This window comes from Pinus tabuliformis, chromosome 1_2, assembly GCF_031772625.1.
Source record: "Pinus tabuliformis cultivar Carrire ecotype Pingquan chromosome 1_2, CPIR1, whole genome shotgun sequence".
Lineage (NCBI taxonomy): Eukaryota > Viridiplantae > Streptophyta > Pinopsida > Pinales > Pinaceae > Pinus > Pinus tabuliformis.
The window spans coordinates 1,053,304,330-1,053,328,153 of record NC_142298.1 but is presented as its reverse complement, the minus strand read 5'-3'; the positions used below and the strand labels follow the sequence as shown (position 1 = coordinate 1,053,328,153).

At 37.8% G+C, this 23,824-nt stretch overlaps 1 protein-coding gene across 1 annotated transcript; it reads right to left on the bottom strand.

Annotated features, from left to right (window-relative positions):
- Window positions 1–2,447: 2,447 nt before the first annotated feature.
- Window positions 2,448–3,440, bottom strand: LOC149209753 (putative LRR receptor-like serine/threonine-protein kinase At3g47570). Its single transcript, XM_089398731.1, has one exon. The coding sequence runs from the start codon at window positions 3,438–3,440 to the stop codon at window positions 2,448–2,450; it is 993 nt and encodes a 330-aa protein (XP_089254857.1).
- Window positions 3,441–23,824: the final 20,384 nt, after the last annotated feature.

Genomic DNA, 23,824 nt, shown 5'->3' with positions numbered 1-23,824 from the left:
AAGATAGTCGGAGAAGAAGTTTGGTCTAGGAGATCTACTTTGCTATTAAATGAAGATTTATTTTGTGTGGTATTCGAATCCTCATAACTGTTGATGCTTGAGGTGTTGTCGAGTTCACTTTTTTGTTGTTGGGTGGGGCTTTCCCCCTGCTTGTCTTGAGAGTTGTTTCTTTCTTGCCCGATTTCTTGTGATTCAGAGTTTTCTCGAGAGTATTCTTCTTTGATGACAGTGTAGTGTTCTTTTTGTGCTCCTTCCCACCATGTAGATCTGTGGTGATTTTTTCTAGTAGAATTTTTTTGGGAGGCTTTTGAGCAATTTTTGGCTAGATGGCCTGTCTCAAAGTAGGATCGACATCTGAAGAGGACACTTTCATAATCGAGTTTCTGGTTCCACACATAGTCTTTACTTGTTAGGTGTATTTCAGTTGGGAATCTAGCGATGAAGTCCATTTCCACACAGATGCGTGCATAGGTGGTTCTGACATATTCCTCTGTTTCTGGGCACCTGCAGTAAAATTTCCCAATTTCATTTCCAATGGCTTTTAGCGAGGAGGAATTCCAAAGATGCAAGGGTAGGTTTGGCAATCTCACCCAAACTGGTGCTGAGGTTATGACTGTTGTTGAGGGATCGAATGATGGGTTCCATGGCTTCATGAATAGGCTTGAGTTTTCCCAAAACCAAGGGCCAGAATCTAGAATACATTGTCTGCTTTTAGGGTTTTCAAAATCTACTATAAAGAAACCCCTAGCACAAAGGTAGATATTAATTGCATCAGAAATGACAGGCTTCCATACCTCCGAGATCCAGCTGTGGAGATCTCTCAGTTGCGGCCAAAAACCATTGAATCGGCAGATTAGGACACTTTCAAAAAACTTCAAAGCCTCATCGAGTGAGGCCTGGTCCACCTGGACAGTGGGAGCTGGGGCTTCACTGACGATATGGGCAGGAGCTTACCTCCCAGAGGTGGACGGATCTAAGCCAGCAGCTATTTTCACGAAGCTGGGAACCATCTATAGAATGGTCTCCTGCTAAGTATAAAAATGTTTCTGCAGAATTTTACAAAAGGGAGCCACACAGGCCGTTCAGATCTATGTCTCAGATCTATAATATTTTACTTGCCCGTAGAAGATTAGACCCAGCTGCATCATACAAAATGTCCAAAATTAATTGGAATTAAGAGAAAAAAATGAAGATAATTGTGTGCTGAATCATACAGATCCCATAAACAAGGCTCTTTGTTACAGATCCAATAAGCAGTTATCTACGAGAGATGTCTATAACACCAAAATCTGAACTTACAGATCATCGTTGTTTCAAGTCCTGCTCCGTTTCCCACGATCGCTCCAAGGATAATACAATTATAATCCATCCACTTATGCTCCAAGGATAATACAATTAATTTCCTAAGATTTTTTTCTAGGGGCTCTTACATTGCAGATATGAATATTGACATCATGGACAATAGTAATAAATCACATTAAGATGTAAATTTTTCATCTAGTTAATAAAATGTTATTAAAGCATTTAATTTTCATATTAATATAAATTATAAATCGATAGTAAACACTAATGAAAATCTAGTTGAACAATTAAAGAAAATATTTAAAAAGTAATCAAACTCCAACATAATTATTAAAATCAATTCATTAAGCTAAAATATGTGTTTATAAGTCATTTTTTTTTTAATAATCATTTCCTTTCAATTATAGGAAAAAAAAGAACAGAATTATTTTTTTGACAATTAAAAATTTTGACGTTATGAATGGATAATAAAACAAACCAGTTGCAATTCATATAATATTGTGTTGCAAAAACATGTACTCTTTCTTTTGACAATCACGACATGTAGATAAAAATACTAACAGAGGTTTACTTCAACAATTATAAGATAAAAAAATAATTGCCACTGTATGAATAATAACAATATTGAAATCTTCTGGCATTGCAATTTTCACAAACTAAAATGAAGAAGAACTATGGGCATTTGATGCATGTGCATCACTCCTTGATGCATTTTATTGCTAAGAAATATAGATATGCTTTGTCTTAATCTCCTAGAAGCAATTGTATTTGCCCCCAAATCATTTATGAGCCTCTCCAATACCAACACTACATCTCTCATAGTTGGTTGTTCATTGGGTGAATCTTTCGAACAAAGAAAAGCGATCCGTGTCAAATAAATTATGCAATTGAATACATTATTTTCTTCAAATTAATCTCCATCCACCTCCCTTAAGAAGGTTGTGGTCAATTACCTCCATTACTCTGCTTGGAAAGGCTAGATTTACCCACTTGTGCAAGTTCAGGTCACCATAAAACATATCATTAGTTGGTCGTTTCCTCGTAAGAATTTCCAATAACAAAATGCCATAGTTGTAAATATCTCCTTTGTTAGACGTTGGCTCACTGAATCCATACTTTGCATTCATGATAACGTTCATCAAATTTTACCCTACTGGCCCATACAAAAATGTTGATGAGGCATTTAGAAACAACACGTAAACATTTAACATTCTAAATGTCATAACTGGTGCAATATAGCCCATAGATCCTTTCAAAGAAAATAATGAAGTAAGTGACTCTGTGGAGGTTTCATTATTTAATCTTGCAATACCGAAATCGGTTACATGCCTCGACATGTCTTCATCAATAAGCACATTATTGGGTTTTAAATGACAATGCACTACCATCACAAAAGAATCATGGTGGAGATATTCAATGGCATGTGCCACATCTATTGCATTGTCCAATCGTGTTTTTAGTCCCATTTCACATGCAGCTTCACCATTGTTGTCATTTGTATTAGGATACAAATGCTTCTCCAGGCCTCCATTAGACATAAATTTGAACACTAATCCTTTGAAATCAATGTTGCAACATGAGGTTATGATTTTCACCAAATTTTGATGTCGAACCTTTTGCAAGAAACTACATTCTGCTTTGAAACTCTTTTCAACCTTGTCCTTTAGCAACTGGAAAACTTTTACAGCAACAAGTGTTCCATCACTCAAAATTCCTTTATAAACTGAACCAAAATTCCCTGTCCCCAACAAGTTGTCCTCGACAAATCCATTAGTTGCTATATGAAGCTCTTGATATGAGATACTTTTGTGCTCCAACCTTTGAAAAATGGCTTTTGAGGAATCAAAGTTTTGCATAGGCATATTTCTTTTCCAAAGGAATCCCAAAATTAAACAACATAATATAAAAGCAGCTCCACTCACTGCCAGTATCAATCTTTTCACAAGTGCAAAATGATGTCTTGGTGTTTGACATGCAGGCAGTTGAAATACTTGCAATCCACAAAGGCTAGGATTTCCAATTAAGGACATGACAATTGTTCGATTTTCAAAAAAGCCTCCTTCTGGAATTTCCCCTATGAAATTATTGAAAGACAAATTCAAGCTTTGAAGCATTTTCAAATTCTTGAGTGCAACCATTGATATTACAACTAATAAGTTGTTGGAAGAGAGGTCCAGGCTTGCAAGGCTTTGTAAACTTCCAAGTGAATCTGGAATAGACCCTTGAAAGGAATTGTGAGATAAGTTTAATAATTGTAGCTCATTGCAACTTCCAAGTGCAGGGGGAATTGCCACAATCAATTAATTGAAATAAATGTCTATAGCTTGAGCCATTGCAATTTTACCAATCTCCATGGGCAAGGAACCTTCCAATGAATTCCATGAAAAATTCAAATAGAATTGTAGATTAGAAAGTTTACAAATTTCATGTGGTATACTTCTAGAGAGCCTATTGTGAGATAGGTCAAGCAATTCCAAATTTATACAATCTAGTAAGTTGGAAGGTATGCTTCCTGATAACTTGTTGTGATGAAGATGTAGTCTTCTTAGTTGTTTAATGTGTGAAAGGGAATTTGGAATCTTTCCAGAGAGATTATTTTGACTAACATCCAAGAGACCAATGTGGTGTAATCCTTCAAAATCGTCAGTATGTTTCCTTCCAAATTATTGTTACTTAAATACAATCTTTCTATTTTTATAAGTTTTCCTAATAGTGGAACATTACCATTTAGAAAATTTTCACTTAAATTTAAGAAAGTTAAGCTACTAAGATTTCCTATATGTGGAGGGATGTTCCCTTGTATTTTATTATTTGATAACCCTAATATAGATAAATTAGTAGAAAGTCTACCTATGGCAAGGGGAAAAATACCACTTAATTTATTGTTGTGCAACCATAGGTACTTTAAGTGAGAAAAATTAGTAAGAGCTATATGAAAAAGCATATTTATAACATTACCACTATCAAGTTGATTTTTATTTAAAAGCAATGTTTCTAGAAAAGATAACTTAACCAAATTTATAGGCATGGTCCCACTCAGCTTGTTATGACTTAAACCGAGTGATACCAAGTTAGAACATTTTCCAATAAACTTTGGAATCTCTCCATTAATTTGATTTAAAGCTAAATTGAGATATTGCAATTTAAACATATTTGACAAGGATGTGGGAATGCAACACAAATCATTTTGGACAATTGAAAGTTCTTGCACATGGGTTTCCCAAGGAAGAGGGAATGGTACCTGTTAGGTCTTTCTCTCCCAACCAAATCACTTTCAAATAAATGTGGGAGGGAACCTAAATCCCTCGGGATATTTTCCATCAGACAGTTGTTGTGGAGTGACAGTAGAGTCAAATTTCTGGAACTGTGAAGTTGACTCGGAATAGGACCGGTGAGACTATTTGATTCCAAACCAAACTCAATCAATGCTGAAAGATTTTCCAAGGAAGAGGGAATGGTACCTGTCAGCTCGGTGACTCCCAGGTAAAGATTTTGAAAATGTGGGAGGGAACCCAACTCGCTAGGGATATTTACAGTTAGATTGTTGAAGGAGAGTGCCAGAAGAGTCAAATTTCTGCAACTGCCGAGTTGAGTTTGGATATTTCCTTCCATTCATTATGTGCCAAATCAAGCACCCTCACACAAAAGATGTGTCCCAATTGAGACGGGATATGACCAGTTAGATCATTGCCTCTGAGATAGAGTGTGCGAAGAAACGACAAATTGCCGAGGCAAGGGGAAATGGTGTTAGGTAAACTTGACTCAGGATAGAGTCAAAGTAGTGATGGTTTTGGGGCACATGGTATTGTGCACTCATAGTATTCTGCCCGTGGTATTATATGTAATGGAGCTTATAAAAAGCTGGAAGGACTTCATTGTAATGCAAGCCTTGGAGGTGAGCGGTGAAGGCTCACTTGGTCGGATTGGCCAGGGTTTTGGCCAATGCTAATGAGATCTTATTAGTAAATTTCTTAACATTTGGTATCAAAGCCGAAGGTCTATTTGGCTGATAAACTCACAGGAAAGAAGGGTTCCTCGTTCGAGTGGGAGCAATGGTGGAAGATGGTAAGTTTAGGGTCGAGAAATTTAACGGCCAAAACTTCTTGTTGTGGAAGATGCAAATGGAAGATTATCTGTATAAGAAAGATCTATACCTACCATTGGGCGGAAAAGCAAAGATGCCGACGGGTATGACAGATGAAGAATGGAACCTTCTCGATAGAAAGGCACTCGGAACAACACGGTTGTGCCTCGCAGCGTCGGTCGCCTTCAACATTTCGAAGGAAACAACAACAGAGGGTTTGATTAAGGCGTTGGAGAAACTATATGAAAAACCCTCAGCCTCAAACAAGGTATTTCTTATGAAATGGTTATTTAATATGAAGATGTCGGAAGGTGGATCTGTTGCAGACCATTTAAATGATTTTAATACTGTTACAAGTCAGTTATGTTCTGTAGGGGTAAACTTTGATGATGAAGTTAGAGCTCTGTTATTCTTGTGCTCATTACCAGAAAGTTGGAATGGTTTAGTAATGGCTATTAGTAGCTCTGTTTCTGGATCTAGTACTTTAAAGTTTGATGATGTTGTCAGTGCTATCCTTAGCGAGGAAATGCGACGGAAAAGCTCCGATGAGACATCGGGTAATGCTTTGAGTGTAGAGTCTAGGGGAAGAAAAATGGAAAGAGGAAAGAGCTCAGGATATCGTAGTAAATCAAGGAAAGTCATATCCAAGTCCAGATCGGGGATAGTGTGCTGGAAATGCGGAAATAAAAGACACCTAAAGAAAGACTGTAGATCTCGAAAGGGAAAAGAAGGAGATTCACAGCAAGAAAACAATCATGAAGCAAATGTGACAGGTGAGGTGTTACAAGATGCTTTGATTCTTTCTTTCGAAAATATTACTGATTCCTGGGTGGTAGATTCAGGGGCCTCATTCCATGCCACACCTGATAAGAAATACTTTCATGACTATGTTCAAGGAGATTTTGGACAAGTTCGTTTGGGTGATGATAAACCCTGTAAAATTGTTGGAATGGGTAAGGTTCTTGTAAAACAGCAGAATGGAAACCAATGGCTACTAAAGGAGGTAAGGCATGTTCCAGATCTAAAGAAAAATCTGATTTCAACAGGGCAGTTAGACGGTGAAGGTTGTGTGACAACTTTCACAGATAAAGCTTGGAAGGTCACCAAAGGAGCCCTGGTAATAGCAAAAGGCGAAAAGGTTGGTACATTGTATTTATGCAATGGTATTTCTGACTCTGTTAATGCTTTAACTTCCAAAGGAGCAGATGCAAGCATTATGGCATCATAGGCTCGGACACATGAGTGAAAAGGGGATGAAGATTCTTCACTCAAGGAATTTGTTGCCGGGTTTGAAGAATGTTGATTTGGACTTTTGTGAGAATTGCATTTATGGAAAACAGAAGAGAGTCAGATTTCTCAAAGTTGGGAAAGAAAAGAAGAGCAAAAAATTAGAGCTTGTGCATACAGATGTATGGGGACCTGCTCAAGTATCATCTCTCAGTGGCTCTCGTTATTATGTTACTTTTATTGATGATGCAACTAGAAAAACTTGGATTTATTGTATTAAGAATAAATCTGATGTATTTGATACTTTCAAGAAATGGAAAGCTTTGGTTGAGATTGAGACAGGAAAGAAATTGAAGTGTCTTAGATCAGATAATGGAGGTGAATATTGCAGCAAAGAGTTTGATAGGTACTGTTCAGAGCATGGAATTCACAGAGAGAAGACAGTTCCAAGAACACCACAAGAAAACGGTGTGTCAGAAAGGATGAACAGAACAATCATGGAGCGTGCAAGGTGCATGAGATTGCATGCAGGATTGCCTTTACAGTTTTGGGCAGATGTTGTAGATACTGCTGTTTATCTAATAAACAAAGGGCCTTCAAGTTCCTTGGATGGTGGTGTTCCAGAGGAAGCATGGACAGGTAAAAAGGTAAATTACTCTTTTTTACAGCCTTTTGGTTGTGAGGCCTTTGTCCATATTGATAAAGAAAATAGAACAAAGCGTGATGCAAAGTCAAAGAAATGTACCTTTATTGGATATGGTGTTAATGATTTTGGTTATCGCTTATATGATTACGAAAATCACAAAATCATTAGGAGTAGAGATGTAATATTCAATGAAAAGGTCTTGTATAAGAATAAGTTGCAAGAAAAGAAACAGGAAAAAGAAAACAAGGAATACACAGTCCTTGATGAAATCACTGAAAAAGTAAAGGTGCCTAAAAATAATAATAATCAACAACCACAACAACAACAACCACCACAACAGCAACAAGCACCCCAAACACCTGAAAGTGGTGTTAGAAGATCTACCAGGATAAGTAGACCCCCTGAACGATACTCTCCTTCATTATATTATTTATTGTTGACTGATTCCGGTGAGCCCGAATGTTATGAAGAAGTAATGCAGGTTGAAAGCGGGAAGAAGTGGGAGGTAGCCATGGAAGAAGAGATGGACTCCTTAATGCATAACCAGACTTGGAACTTAGTCAGGTTGCCTGCAGGAAAAACTACATTGAAGAATAAATGGGTTTACAGGCTGAAGGAAGAAGATGGAGGAAAACAGAGGTACAAAGCTAGACTTGTGGTGAAGGGGTTTGCACAGAAGAAAGGTATTGATTTTGATGAAATATTTTCTCCTGTTGTTAAAATGACTTCAATTAGAACTATTTTAAGTCTAGTAGCCATTGAAGATTTGCATCTTGAGCAGTTAGATGTAAAGACAACCTTTCTCCATGGGGATTTGGAGGAAGAGATATATATGCAGTAGCCACAAGGATATGAGGTGAAAGGGAAGGAGAAACTAGTGTGCAGGTTGAAGAAGAGCTTGTATGGCTTAAAACAGGCTCCAAGGCAGTGGTATCTAAAATTTGACAAGTTTATGTCTGAACAAGGTTATACTAGATGTCACTCTGATCATTGTGTTTATCTGAAAAAGCAAAATGATGGCAGCTATATTATATTGTTATTGTATGTAGATGACATGCTTGTTGCAGGGTCTAACATGCAGGAAATAAATGTGCTCAAAAGAAAATTGGCAAATTCATTTGCAATGAAGGATTTGGGAGCTGCAAAACAAATCCTTGGTATGAGAATCACTAGAGACAGGAAAAATCGCAAATTAACATTGTCTCAAAATGAGTACATACAAAAGGTGTTGAAAAGATTTAATATGCACAATGCAAAACCAGTTAGTACACCTTTTGCTAGCCATTTCAAACTTAGTAAGGAAATGTGCCCAAAGACCCAAGAAGACATGGATTATATGTCTAAAGTTCCATATGCATCAGCAGTGGAAGCTTAATGTATGCAATGGTCGTCACAAGGCCTGATATTGCACATGCAGTGGGAGTTGTAAGCAGGTACATGAACAATCCAGGAAAGGAACATTGGATGGCAGTGAAATGGATTCTCAGATATTTGAAAGGTACCACAAATCAAGCATTATGCTTTGGTGGTTCAAACATTTCTCTACAGGGATATGTTGATGCAGATATGGTAGGTGACAGAGATAACAGGAGGAGCACTACAGGATATGTATTTACTGTTGGTGGAACAGCTGTCAGTTGGGTTTCAAAAATCCAAAGTGTTGTTGCACTTTCAACAACAGAAGCAGAGTATGTTGCTGCTACAGAGGCTAGTAAAGAAATGATTTGGTTACAAAGGTTTATGGGTGAATTGGGTAAGGAGCATGATATGGGCACGTTATACAGTGATAGCCAAAGTGCCATTCATCTTGTAATATATAAAATTATATATTACGGAGCATGGAACACATAAAATATTGCAAAAATATAAACACAGAAAACGCATAAAACAAGAGAGACACAGATATACGTGGTTCACCCAGTTTGGGCTACGTCCACCCCGAACAGCCAGTCCTTCCTTTCTATTATCTAGCAAAATGAAGAGACACAACCTACAGCAGATCCACTGTAATATCCTTTGTTTTCTCTCACAGTCTCACCTCTCTGTTTCTCGCTCGGAGAATACACATCTATTACACAGCCTCAAATACAATGCCCTCATATAAAGAGAGGGGTTGCCTTCTAGGGAAAAAAACCCTAAACTAAACATAAGTTCTACCGTCAGATCATCCGCCTAATGAACGGCCCAAATTGACTAGAAATTTCTATACTTTTACAAGGCAAATTTACATCTGTTTTCAGCTTCGGGGGCGCTGCCCCTGAGCCCCCGCCGAGCGATCACTGGCCCCCGGACCCCCTAGCTGAGGGGGATCGGCCCCCCCAGACCCCCGCAGGGGGACAAGTCCCCCCTGCACCCCCCCCGTGGAGGGTTGTACAAAATTCCTGGGGAATACATCCAGCTGAAACAAAGACCTCTGAACAATCATGCTCCACACACAACAAATGGAACCGTGCAGATCAAGGCCATTGAGGTTACATAAGGCCACTATGTTTGGATGACGTCGGTTGCATATGACGTCAGTCCAGTTGCAGAAGGGGTTGGCGGGGGTCCAATATACGAGGGAATGATGTGGATCGTTGGCAATGAGGATCCTAAATTCCACCAGTGATTGGTGATCATTGTGGAAAGAGTGGGTCCCAGGGGTCAAGGAAATAATGGAGAGAAAGAATACATGAAAAGCAAAATAAAGAGAGGACATGGTGGTTGAAATCACAACTTCTGTCAAAACCATTTTAAACTGAAAGAGATAGCGAGTCTTCGACAAAGTGGAGAATTGCGGTGGGTATGGATATGGTGATGGTGGGAGAAGTATTAATCAAAACCATGGAGGGAGGGTAACACCATACAACTACTCCTTAAGGAAGGAGACCACTCCACAAGCCATAACTTGTCAATACAAAATCAATACCTGATATGTTTGTGCTTAGCCCGTTGTATGATAAAATATTTTACTTCCTTTAGCTTCTTCTAAAATTGGATTGGTATAGATTATGGGCAACTAGAGGAAAAGGGACACCAAATATGTTTTATAGAGTCATGCAAAGTGGAGTCATAAAACTAGTGGTGATTTAGCTTGAAGGGGGAGGGAAACTTTGAGGGGGGGGACAAATTATAGGAGGGTTGGATGATGGTCTGAATCTCTTTCTATAGAGACCCATTGGTGAACATTAAAATTTGGTTGGACAGATCTTCAACAATCAAGAATCGATCTAGTCTTTTGGATACCTTGGCCTACCTAGATCGTCTATTTGACTAAGTGTTAAGAATTTTAGGGGGTAGGAGATCATGATATATGAGTTAATAAGAGAGGGTATCCTATGCAGCTAAGGAACTATAGGTTTAGAGTCTCCCATAGTAAAATTTTAGTCGCCTCCAATGAAGGTATTATGTTGGACACTCTGTATAATATTGAAGAAAGTGTCCTAGAAAGGTTTTCAATTAATATATGAACCATCGATATTTATGCCTTGAAAAGATATGTTCAAGTCTATAAAGAATAAATCAAGGACAAATCATGAGCAAAATAACCAAATTGAGACAAAGCATATGCTATAGAGTTCCAACCTGAGACAAGACCTCCCAATCACTCAAAAGAATCTTGTGAGATGAAGTCCCAATGAGGAAGCATGAGTTTTAGGATTAATACCACCTTATCCCCATCCAACATTATTTGTTGAAGAAAACTAATATGCGGTTGGTGGACATCAATCAATTGTTTCAGAGCCATTTTTTTAGTGTTTGGTTACACCCCTACAATTCAAAGAGAGAATATTAATACGGAAACCAATTAGGGGGCTATCTCTTTAAGGGCCTTGAGGATGGTATGCTCTTTCCTAGCTTTAATTTCTGAGAATGCCTAGTTTTTAGCACAAGGTAGATAGGATTTTTTGCCACTGTTGAAAGGCTTATGATCTCTAGTCTCCAAGGTCCATAGAACATAACTCTATTCTGAGACAAAGTCCTCTAATGAGTCTTGGGATGAGGGGCTCAGTATTTTGAAAGGGAATGAAGGTTGTATGAAAGAGGGGAGGGAAAGGTAGAAGCTATAGAGAAGGATGTTTGTAGAGGGATATATTGGCTAGCAAAAGAGTGTACTTGAGGGAGGGAGAGGACATACCAATAAAGTGGATGGTAGAAGAAATAGAAAGCAAGAGGGGTGGGAGAGACGAGAGAGTAGTAGGGGGAGGAGGGGAGGAAACAAGAGGGGGAGAAGAGGGTTGAAAACCATTTGATAGAAAACATAATTCATTTATGCAAGAAATGAAGGGGGGAGGTGGGAGTTACATACCTTGCTATGTGGGATCCCATTCAGAAGATGACTAACGCATATTGGTGTCTATTTGACCATTAGAGGAAGCTGACACGATTTCAATTAGAGAAGAAATTTCTTCACTACACAACGTAGGTTCGAAAGGGCTTTTCTTCCTGAGACGCTTCCACTAAGTGTTCCTTGTTTTGAGTTGGGGAGGAGACCCACAGTGGGGAGACAAAGAAGAGTTCCTCTTTGAGTACCCATTTTTTAATAGATTTACCCATTGGACAATTCCGCTCAAAAGGCCATATGTATGAAAATGATTGCATTTGAAGGGCATTCCTTCATAATCCAAGCTCTTCCTATAAACAAGCTCTCTAGAGTTTATGGTTATGAAGTTTGAGGGCCCAAAGGAGAGATTAAGGCCCACCAACACTTAGGACATCCCCATGTACCCTATATGTTAAAAAGAGAGATCGACTTTGTATAAGAAACTCAATGTGTTTCCTATCTTGTTGAAAACATTGAGCAACCAAAATATGATAGGTACATGCAGTAATATTACTATTACCCAAATAGACATAATGGATAGCTTCTTCAAGCATTCATCTAACATTTTCGACCATTTCTTTGCATATAGGGCTTGTGAGCCTTAGAGCTAGTGACCCCTGAGAATTTTCTCTTTATCTTCTGCTAAATTTGTTATCCATCCCATCCATCAATTTTCTACGATCAAACAACAGGGAGTATAGCCAAGCAGTGGGAGGAAATTTGGCTCTATCTACTTGCACAATATTGGCAATGACATGTGTTTATTAGAAAATCTCCCTACCACCATTGAGTTCTCCATTTTATGGATATCATTGAGCCAGATATCGTTCCCTAGGGTGAGACGAGGTTCCTCGACCTTGCATTTGATGCATTCTTGGCTAGGTTTGAGAGCTTCATTACCAATTGTAGCTATCAAGGGTAAATGTCTTGGGGTAAATACACTAGAGTGCATATCTAGAATCAATTAACCACTTAGAAAATAGGTAGGAGGAAATTCCTAGATGTGGTAGGATCGGTAAGTTGGTAAGTGGAAAATGGTAGTATCTAGGGTAATAGGATTGATACATAGGGAATGAGACAGAGGTGAGGAGGGTTTAGTCAAGGAAGTGTTGGGAAGAGGGGAAAGGTCATGGTCCTTGAGAGGAGTGTGGTTGGAAAGTGGGTCATCTACCTAGGACCTATTAACAACTGTAGTGATAATAGGGTTGTCAGGGTGCGAGGACAGAGGGAGGATTATCGAAAAGAACTAGCAGGGAGATTTGAAGATAGGGGTCTATGAGGATTGTAGAGAGGAAGGAGTTTGCCAGACAGGGTTATGGGGAGGGAAATCCCAAACCTAAGTTCCCTCAAGGGGGTCCAATGAATAATCTATGAGATCATTCTTCATGCCTGTAGAGAAGGTGGGGAACTGGAGGGAAACCTATTATCGCATGCAATAGCAAATTTCCTAGTGCAATAGAGCTACAGGTCTTGTTGTAGAGAAACCTCTTGCTTTAAACCTTCTCATCCAACTTTCTTATTTTCTTTAGTTTATATGGATTCTACATTTAAAAACATTTTGTTTTCTTTTTCCAAATTTCGCAAACTCATAATGTATATTTAAATAAATATCACTATATTTCTTTTACATCCTTAATTTTTTTTTAAATTTACCAATTAAATATTGATATTTTTCAATAATAGAATATTAATATTTTCCATTAATATTAATACCATGGTACAACCTAAAATCATTTAACATATTAAAATAAACTTTTACATTTTATAATAATTCTTTTTAACAATCTCAAAAATATATTTAAATAAATATCATATTTATTTTACTCGATAGTTTTTAAAAAATGACTCAAGTAATATTGATATTTTAAACTAATACAATATTTAATATTTTCTATTATTTAAATAATTAAATTTAATATAAACTTTACAAAATTTAAATGATTATTCTTTTATATTTATAAAATTTTGAATAAAAAATATTCATGATGAAACACCTTATAATCAATTATTTTACATCTAATTAATAATTAAATTGTACAATGATTATACATCTAAATTTACTCAATAATAAAAAGAAATCCATTATAACTTATGACAACAAAAGTGTGATGTATTAAATGTAATAAATAATTATACATCTAAATGTATTAATATACCAATATGGTGGTAATAAATGATTATATATTTAAGTTTATTTTAGAATAATTTTTTTTATTAAATATGTTAGGTAGCAAAAGTGTTATATGTGTGTGTGGTGGTATGTAATGTTTTACTTGATCTTATTATCTTACACTATCTTATTAGTCTTTGCCAAGGTAGGATTATAACAATCAATTTTTTTCTTGACCACTATTAGTTTAGTGTTGAGAAAATCCAAGTTATAAAGTTTAAATTTGAAAAAAAAAATCAATATTATTGAAAAAAAAATTCAAACATTTGATAGGCTTTGTGCCATGTGGATAACTTCCTCTTATTTTTTTGACATAATTCCTCGATGTAGTTGCAATATTTATGTCATTATTTTTAAAATTTGTGTAATGATTTTTCATTGTTAAGCTTGATAATTAAAATCCTTGAAAATAGTGCATACTCATATAAATAACACTATCAATTACAACCCACAATAACTTAAGCATGTATTTGCATAAACAATGACTAGCAACAAGATGGAAATAAATATACATACCAAGAGTTACTGCCTACCATTATTTATGTTTTGTTCAATGCTTTAACATATAGGAGTAAATGTGTCAACTTAATAGGGGTTACTACCTACCAAAAATTTATGCAAGTCCATATCCTTAGTAGGCAATTAACTTTTCTACTTCATATATCAATTTGCAATTTTTCTAAAAGCATAACATCCACTTAACTAGCAAGGATTATGCTTCCCCACTTGTTAGCCTATATGCTTAGCAATTGGCATTTTGTGTTTGAATCCAATAAGTATTATTAGTATATGTATACGAGGTATGTGTATGCTAGGTACATACCTCACATGAATACACTAGTATTCTAAAACTTAAAATTATGTTAGATGATTAAAATAAATGATTAAGCTTGATTAATGACTACTCTTAATTAGTAATTAATTAACCTTAAAATCTTGGCTTATAATTATTAAGTTATATTGGTATATATTTATTAGTCATAAATTTATTAGATTAGTGTGAATAATGATATGATTTAATATTAATACTTTATTATTATTTAATATTTAATTATTATTTCATTTTCTAAAGTCTAACAAGGTGTCTTGTCAAATTTATGTCTAGATAAGATATAGGTGAAAATTCAAGGTTATTGAACTAAAAAGGATGTCGGTATTCATGGCCTTAATGATAGGTGGTTGAGGTGGATGAGTGGGGGAGACAACAAGGGAAAGGATGTTGGTATTCATGGCTTTAATGATAGGTGGTTGACGTGGATGAGTGGGGGAGACAATAAGGAAAGGAGGATGAGAGCGGAAGGGGGGTCTTGGGTCTTTATTTTTGGCATGGGGAGAAAGTACTGGAGGGAAAATGAAGAAAGGAGAAATTTGGTGAGATTAATGTTGGTTGTGGTAGGAGAGCATTGGACCTATTTTTTAACACAATATGGCAGTTGTTGTTGGACTTGGGCTGTGAAGGCTAGGGAACTTGTGGAGGTTCCTTGGGCTAGGAAGTTAGATAGACATTCCTAGTTGGTAGGGTAGATTTAATCGAGAAGCCCCAACAGGAGCACCACAACTGAACCACCAGATTAGATATTTTTTGTTTCTTTATTTTATTTATGTAAATTGCTACATATCGAATTCCTTACATGAGTAGTGTGTTGTAACTCAATTTTATTTATTGTTATGTTATAAACACGTTATTATCCTTGTTGTCAAATTAAATGATAAATTTAATTTTAGTTAAAAAAACCTAATTAATTCTTCACATGGTAAAAATGTGATATATTAATTTTTTTTTAATTACTTCATTATACAACATCAAATTATTTAAATATTTAAATATATATATATATATATATATATATATATATATATAATTTTAAAATTATACCTACTTTATAATTTAAAAAAAAAAAAAAAAAAAAAAAAAAACTTTGAAGCTTAATTAAATCTATCACTTTATCACATCATTCATTTTTGTTAGGATATTCCAACACATAGGAAATAATTAAGTATAACTTGGTCTAGTCTATAGTTAGGTAAAGTGTGTTTCTTTAGTATGTACTTTTTGTAACTTACAATCCGACGGTCACAATATGTTCTAGACATGAAGTGATCTGGTAGTTCATTCTCTCATTGGTATTATCGACACTTGATCTGTGGCTTAACACCTGATTGGTCCATGATCTATATTTAAAGAGCATGGAGGGTCATTTGTTAGGTGATCGTTCATGAGAGAAGCTTATGTAAATTTTATTTCTTTTACATTAATAAATTGCCTGAAGTGGCCCCGTTGGCTCAGGTCGTGGACTGTTTCCCTCTTTGAGGGTTTTGACCATGTCAAGAGTACTGGTGTACTGATTTGTAATCTGTTTGTGAGTGGTGTCCTTTGGTGTTCTATCTAAGGAAATTACCCTGTAAATTCCTACATGGCATCAGAGCTATTCGAGGGTCGCATCCATTGGTGATCCAAATCTGGAGCCGGTACTATTGAAAATAACAACAAGAAATTCTAAAAATAGAAATGCTAAAAATAGCATTTAGAATATTCCAATTTTGATTTGTCCTTGAATTAAAATTGAGAATTAAAATTCGAATTTAGTCTCACCAGCCGCTTGAAAAAAATAACTAATTAATTCATTATTGATTAATTAGTTGGAGAAATTCAAGCTAGAAGTCTTTGTGAAGTCATGCAACAGTTATCCCTTAAATTAAGGAGATTATCCCTTAATTAAGGAGATAAGGATGAGTTGTATTTGAGTTGTAATTAGTTAGCTTAGTTAACTGAGTTAAGTCTAGTTAAATTAGTTCCAAACAGATTGAGGAACTAATTGTGAGTTCAGTCAATTAATGCATGCATGCATGAAACTAGTGTACTCCAGATAACTGAGGATTCTCTCATAAATAACTCATGGATGTCAGTTCATAGAAAGACCCAGTTGAGATTAAAGGCAGGGACATTGTACTATCAGTTGAAGGAATTTTCCTATAAAGGAAACTCATCCATGCAGAAGAAACAAGGTTCCTTGAGGATTGCACAGTTATAACAGTGTGTTGGAGCAGTGTGTGAGATCAGTGTTACACTGGGTAACAGCTAGATCACCCAGGGAAAACTGCGCAAGGAAATAGGAGGCTTGGAGGGCAGAGGAGAAGGCTTGTGAGAAGCTTTGTTTGGCTGTGAACATCCAAGAGGATTGTACTGAGAGCTAAAGATTTGTGTAATCTTGATGTATTTCCACCTTGTATGATAATACAAATAGTGGGGTTTTTAGCTGAGGCTTTCCCCATAGTATTCTTTTGTGTTTCATGTGCATTGATTCTTCTTCTCTGTTATATGTGTTTTCTTTGATCTTTCTCAAATTGATTAAGCTTCAGGAAGTTTGATTGTAGAAGTAGATTAAGTATTTTGCTTTAGTTATATTGCATAATCAAGCTAATATATAGTCAGAATTTCTACATGGTATTGGAGCAAAGGTGATTGAAGCTGTGAACAGTATACTGAGAAGAGAATTCGAAGTTTGAAGTTCAGGGTTGCAGGTACAAATCGAATTCATCTCATACTTCAGGTTGGTCAATGGCATTCTATGGCTTGAGACTCAAGTATGCCTTGGATGGCAGCTTGAATTACATAGCATGGAAAGATCGCATGGAGGCTATATTAGAAGACAATGATTTGAAGGATTTCATTGATCAAGAAATCCCCAAGCCAGCTGCAACTAATGCACAAGAATTGGCTGAATGGAAGAAGTGTGTGGCGAGGGCGAGATGGATCATCCTTGAGGGAGTTCAAGAACATATCGTCTCGAGTCTCCATGGGAAGGATACTCCATATTCAATGTGGAAAACATTGAAGAACCTCTACCAGAACAATAGCGACCGGAGGAAATTGGAGCTTAAGGACAAGCTTCGAAGAATCAAGATGGAGAATGGTGATACTATTTCCACATATCTGAACAAGCTACCTGTAGAGATGAGCTTGGAAGTGTGGGAATAACTATTGTTGATGATGATATGGTGAGCCTCGCTCTCCTTGGCCTTCCAAAGAGCTGGCATAGCTACCAGGACTCTATGAATGGAAGGGAGAAACTGCCGGATTGGGAACAACTGTGGTCAGATCCCATGCAGGAGGAGATCAGGAGGAGCACACGAGATGGTTCTTCAACCAAGGAGGATGAAGAAAATATGGCCTTAGCGAGTAAGGCAAGGAAAGGGAAGGAGAAGGATTCTCATCCAAAATCAAATTCTTCTCATGGAGGGAAGAATGTTGACAAGTCTAAAGTGCTTTAATTGTCATGAGATGGGACATTATGCAACTAATTTCCCATCGAAGAAGTCCAAGAAGGGATCCTCGGAAGGATCTAAAGGTGAGGCATTAGCCTCTTAGTTCAAGATGGACTTCACCCTCATCGTATGCATGGTGCCATCGATGATGGGTTGTGGTTGGTTTCTAGACAGTGGAGCCTCATTCCACATGACTAGCGATAAAAGTTTGTTCAGCACCTTGGAGGAGAAAGACCTCAAGATGCGCATAGAGATGGGTGACGATGAAAGGTATAGTGTTTCAGGAGTGGGAAAGGTTTCTTTTCAGAGGGAGCATGGAGCTTCTATCACTTTGACAGATGTGAAGTATGTGCCTGGACTGAAGAAGAATTTGGTATCGGTCACGATGTTGGAGGACAAGGCTACGATGTTATCTTCAGTAAGGGAAAGGTTTTCCTTAGACACATCACCACGGGACAAGTGAAACATATCGGTTCATGGGTATAGAACATGTATGCTCTTGAGGTTCAAGATGCATGCAAAGACTTGAGGAGCAAGGCAAATGTTAGAGACTTGGTGGTTGAGAGGGAGAGTAAATTTCCGCTCAACATGCAGTCCTAGAAGAAGTCTCAAACAATTGTGGAGGAGCCACAATTGGAGATGTTGATAGGAGACTGAGTGGAGGCATCCACTCATGCAGAGACCTCCAGTGGGGGGAAATTTCGAGCCAAGTGGGTAGAGGGCCCACATGTAGCCATACCTCTAGGTGTAAGGTGGGGCGATGTGAAGTGATAGTCCCAAGAAGGCTGAAATTAGGCAGGGTCCATTGAGAGGTTTTATCTTATGGATCGTACCTTGCTACGGGAGCCCAAAGTACATAGTAGTGGGAGGAATCAATGGGATTGATGCAGTCAAAGATCAAAGTGATAGAGGCTAGAGAAGTCAGATACTGAAGAGGGAAGAGAAGGATTGACAACAGTGCAGAAAGGAAAAGTCAGCAGAAGCGCTGAGTTTTCAGTCGACAGAGGCAATAGTGGTCAAAGACTTTGATGACAGAGGCATCAGTCTGATTCAGGTTGGATGTTTTTTTGTTTCTAGAGTTGTTGGAGCAACAACACTAGAGAGAAGTGTTGCATGCAGAACATTCCAAAGGTTCAAGATCGGGATCGAGTTGAATTCCTTTCTTGTTGAGAGGGAGTGTTGAAAATAGCAACAAAAAATGATAAAAATAGCATTCAGAATATTCCAATTTTGATTTGTCCTAGAATTAAAATTCGAATTTGGTCTCACCAGCTGCTTGAAAAAATAATTAATTAATTCATTATGGATTAATTAGTTGGAGAAATTCAAGCTAGAAGTCTTTGTGAAGTCATGCAACAGTTATCCCTTAAATTAAGGAGATTATCCCTTAATTAAGGAGATAAGGATGAGTTATATTTGAGTTGTAATTAGTTAGCTCAGTTAACTAAGTTAAGTCCAGTTAAATTTGTTCCAAACAGTTTGAGGAACTAATTGTGAGTTCAGTTAGTTAATGCATGCATGCATGAAACTAGTGTACTCCAGATAACTGAGGATTCTCTCATAAATAACTCATGCATGTCAATTCAAACAAAGACCCAGTTGAGATTAAAGACAGGGACAATGTACTATCAGTTGGAGGAATTTTCCTATAAAGGAAACTCATCCATGCAGAAGGAAAAAGGTTCCTTAAGGATTACACTTTTAACAGTGTGTGAGATCAGTGTTACACTGGGTAATAGCTGGATCACCCAGGGAAAACTGCACAAGGAAATAGGAAGCTTGGAAGGTAGAGGAGAAGGCTTGTGAGAAGCTTTGTTTGCCTGTGAGCATCCAAGAGGATTGTACTGAGAGCTGGCTAGCTGTCAGAGCTAAAGCTTTGTGTAATTTTGATGTATTTCCACCTTGTATGATAATACAGATAGCGGGGTTTTTAGCTGAGGCTTTCCCCAGAGTATTCTTCTGTGTTTCATGTGCATTGATTCTTCTTCTCTGTTATATGTGTTATGTTTGATCTTGCTCAAATCGATTAAGCTTCCGCAAGTTTGATTGTAGAAGTAGATTAAGTATTTTTCTTTAGTTATATTGCATAATCAGGTTAATCTACAGTCAGAATTTCTACAGGTACAACTACATTTGACTATCGTTTCCTAGATCTACTATTTCTAACCGCTTTCGGGCCGAGAGGATTTCTCTATTGTGTTAGGAGCATTTGTTCAAGTGAGGAACCCCTTTCGTTTCACGTGAAAAGGTCATTTTTAAGAACAGCAACACCAGCTCTGCGAACACTCAATAGATAGCTGAGTTGACACAACCCCGAGCCTAACTCAAACAAAACTACAATAGGACTATTGTCAAAACATTCCGTCCAATAGAGAGTACAAAGAACCGTCCTCAGAGCAGCCCTCTGAATAACCAGTGCACACGAAACCTGCTTTCTGAACCCGAAAGAGAGATTAAAAGGTTCAAAGGTTCTCTCGGGTCTGCTAAATGTCTTAAGTCTCGCTCATCAACGAACCCGAAAGCCCTTGATGTCAAGGGCCCACATATCTAATGGCCCATAATGCATTCGCTTGTGTCTTAAACACAATCCTTAACCTTTGGTTGTCTTTACAACACGAAAACCATGCAATCCTACCCTCAGAGATCCAACGGTCAATAGCTCATTTCGGGCCATCAACTTGCCCACTCTTCAATTTATCTTACGGACCCGATGAGAAACACAACCGCCGCTCTATATTTTTTTCGGGTCTGCTTGAGGATTAACCTTCGATTATATTTTCACCCCGATCACCGTGCGATCCTACCCTCGGAGATCCGATGGTCAATAACTAATTTCGGGCCATCAACTTGCCCACTCTTTAATTTATCTTACGAACCCGATGAGAAACAAAACCACTGCTCTATATTTTTTTCAGGTCCGCTTGAGGATTAACCTTCGATTATATTTTCACCTCGATCACTGTGCGATCCAACCCTCCTTGATCCGACAATCCTGAGCTATTTTCAGGTCAGAAACTTTCCCAAGCTTTATTTTATCTTACGGACCCGATGAGTATCATAAATCGCCTCACTATAGTTTTTCGGGTCCATTTGAAGTTTTAACCTTCGTGTGGTTTTCCGCCTGAAATCCATAGGATGGTGGAGTTCAAGGCAATCTATGGTCGGCTACCTACCAACCAACCCATTGTTTACCCCTTGCGATTGGTCCATTTTCTATTGTTTCGATCAGTGTCCTTACTGCTTATTTTTCATACTCTGAGAATACTCCCTGTCTTTGATCGCCTATCTATGACAGTCCTCGCACAGTTTCCCTGAGGGTGTTGATGCCCAAGCATATCTTCTATTACTTCTTGAATAGAGCACTCCTTCATTCGCCAAACGATCCGCTAACCTGTTGGTTGTTCTGCGTAGGTGAACAAATTTGAGTGTTCTCAGGGCTCTCAGGTGGGATTGTATACGTTGATAGACCTACAATAAACGCCAGTGTTTTAACACTTTTTCTGGTGTTGTATCGTTGCATATCTTCTTGACCAAATTAATTATCAATTCAGAGTCTGCTTCTATGATAGCATTGTGTAAATATAACTTAATCAAGATTTCTAGGCATTGCTCTAAGGCCATGAGTTCCACCATATTATTAGTGGCATTGCCCAAATGACTATGAAAGATGACTTGTATGTATCCCTGCTCATCTCTTATGACTCTGCCATAACCAACCACCTCAGGGTTTCCTTTAGAGGCTCCATCTATATTAAATTTCAGAAAACCATGTGGAGGAGGTTGCTAGAATTCCTTACCCGCTGTTGTATGGCTTATGATCTTGCTTATGCCCTGGGGGATTGGCCACTGGAGACCCAATTGCAAAAGTATATGTGCATCCTAGTTTAGAGGAGGGTTTTCGGGGGGTTTCTTTAGAAGGGTACTCACAGTTTCTTTGAGCTATCTTATAATCTGAGCTATGATGCTCTGGGTTGAGCCAATTCTATTCTTGAAAATCCTAATGTTGTGTTCTTTCCAGACATCCCAGATCAAAAACCTAGAACCAGAGTCCAGGCTTTGTTGATTGTTTCATTTTCTGAGAAGTCTTTCTGCCAATTCTTTAAAGTGCCAGTAATGCTGGATGCGTCCCTGTCAGTTTGCCTGAAGATTGAGGCTACCTAATTCCACAAGGTAGAGGTGAATGGGTAGAGGTTGAGTAGGTGATCCATCATTTCTTCTTGTAAACCACATAACTGGCATTTAGATGGACCAACTAAACCTCTTTTCTGAAGATTTTCTTAAGTCAAAATTTTTTTATGTTGCACCAACCACATGAACAGTTTGATTTTCATCTAGTGCGAGTTCTACCATAGGTCCTTCCATACCTTATCAGGGTTTGGAAAGTCAAGCCCAATGGCAATTCTTTTGGCTTCTTTGAGGTTGAAGTTGCCTTCATTGTTTCTTCCCCATCTTAGTTGGTCAAACGATGTAGATGTTAAAATCTTTATTTGTTCCAAGATCACTGCAAGAGCTTCTGCTTGGGCCTTCAAAGGGGTCTCTTCACTATATATCGGGTTCTTCCATGTTCTCCATTTATCCTTGTTGCTTGTCTGATCCCGGAAGTCACTTACCCTGAGTAAACCTTTATTGTTAGTGTCATTCTTAAGATTGGTTAATTCTTCTCTACACAAGTTAGGTTCCTGCTACCAGTTATCCTCCCAAAACCAGGCTAGGTTTCCATCTCTGATCTCCCAGAAACTGTGCTTTTGAACTATGGCTCTATTCTCCCAAGCACTGTTCCAAATGTGGGAGCCCTTGATGAGCCCAGACATCCGAATATGATCCCTTTCTTGCCAATTATTTTCATACTTCTGTTTCTAGAGCTTGGCCCATGGGGTTTCCGTTTCCTTTAGCCATCTCCACCAAATTTTTTCCCCCAAGACTTTGCTAAGGGTTTCAGGGTCGTGAAGTGCCAAACCCCCATGGTTCTTAGGTTTATAGAGCTTATCCCAAGCTACCAAAGCCCATTTTTTTTCTCTTCCCCTTTTGCCCAGAGAAATTCTCTTTGAATATTCCTGATGAGTTGCAAAACTCCTTTAGGAGCAGGAAGAGCTGAAAACATGAAGGTGTGAATAGTTTGTAGGACAACCTTTGTAAGCACTAGCCGTCCTACTAAATTCAAAGACCTGCTTGTCCATTTCCTAATTTTTTCCTATAGTTTATTGGTCACTGGCTCCCAAACTTCCAAATTTTGTCAGTGAGAGGTATTCCCAGATATTTGGATGGTAGTTGATCTCTTTGAAAGCCGAGAATTCTGGAGAGGTTTCTATGAATAGCAATGTCAGTATTAAAAAAGAAATTTTTTTATTTGGTGAGCCTTACTGTTATAGACATTTTTGTGCCTTACAGCATAGAGCATGAAATGTCAATAATCTAAGGGATCCAAAGTCCCTAAACATGTTGTTCTTACCCTTAGAGGAACAAGGTCAGCAAACCACAGCACTACAGATCAGTTCTCCACTAAAAAACACTCAAAAACAGGTCAATTTTGGATCAAAGCAGTTGCTCCACTAGGCATCTGCGCTGCATAGCAGGTACAACAAAGGCTACCTGCTATGCATAGCAGGTAGAACAAAGGCTACCTGCGTTGGGCGTACTTGGACATGTGGAGGAATCTTTTTCTCAAAGTGCCAGTGCCCAGGAAGCTTCTAAAAAGACACTTGATCCTAAGATTCGCCTAATGATGAGTTAAGAGCTTCTAAAACTCCAAGTGGAAGGCAGAAACTCTGAGTGAAGGACTGAAGAACAACTGGAGTTGAAGAGGACAACAAGTCACACATCAAGATG

Excerpts from the sequence above, each read along its gene's own strand:
- LOC149209753 (XM_089398731.1), bottom strand. The coding sequence starts at position 3,440 with ATGGTTGCACTCAAGAATTTGAAAATGCTTCAAAGCTTGAATTTGTCT.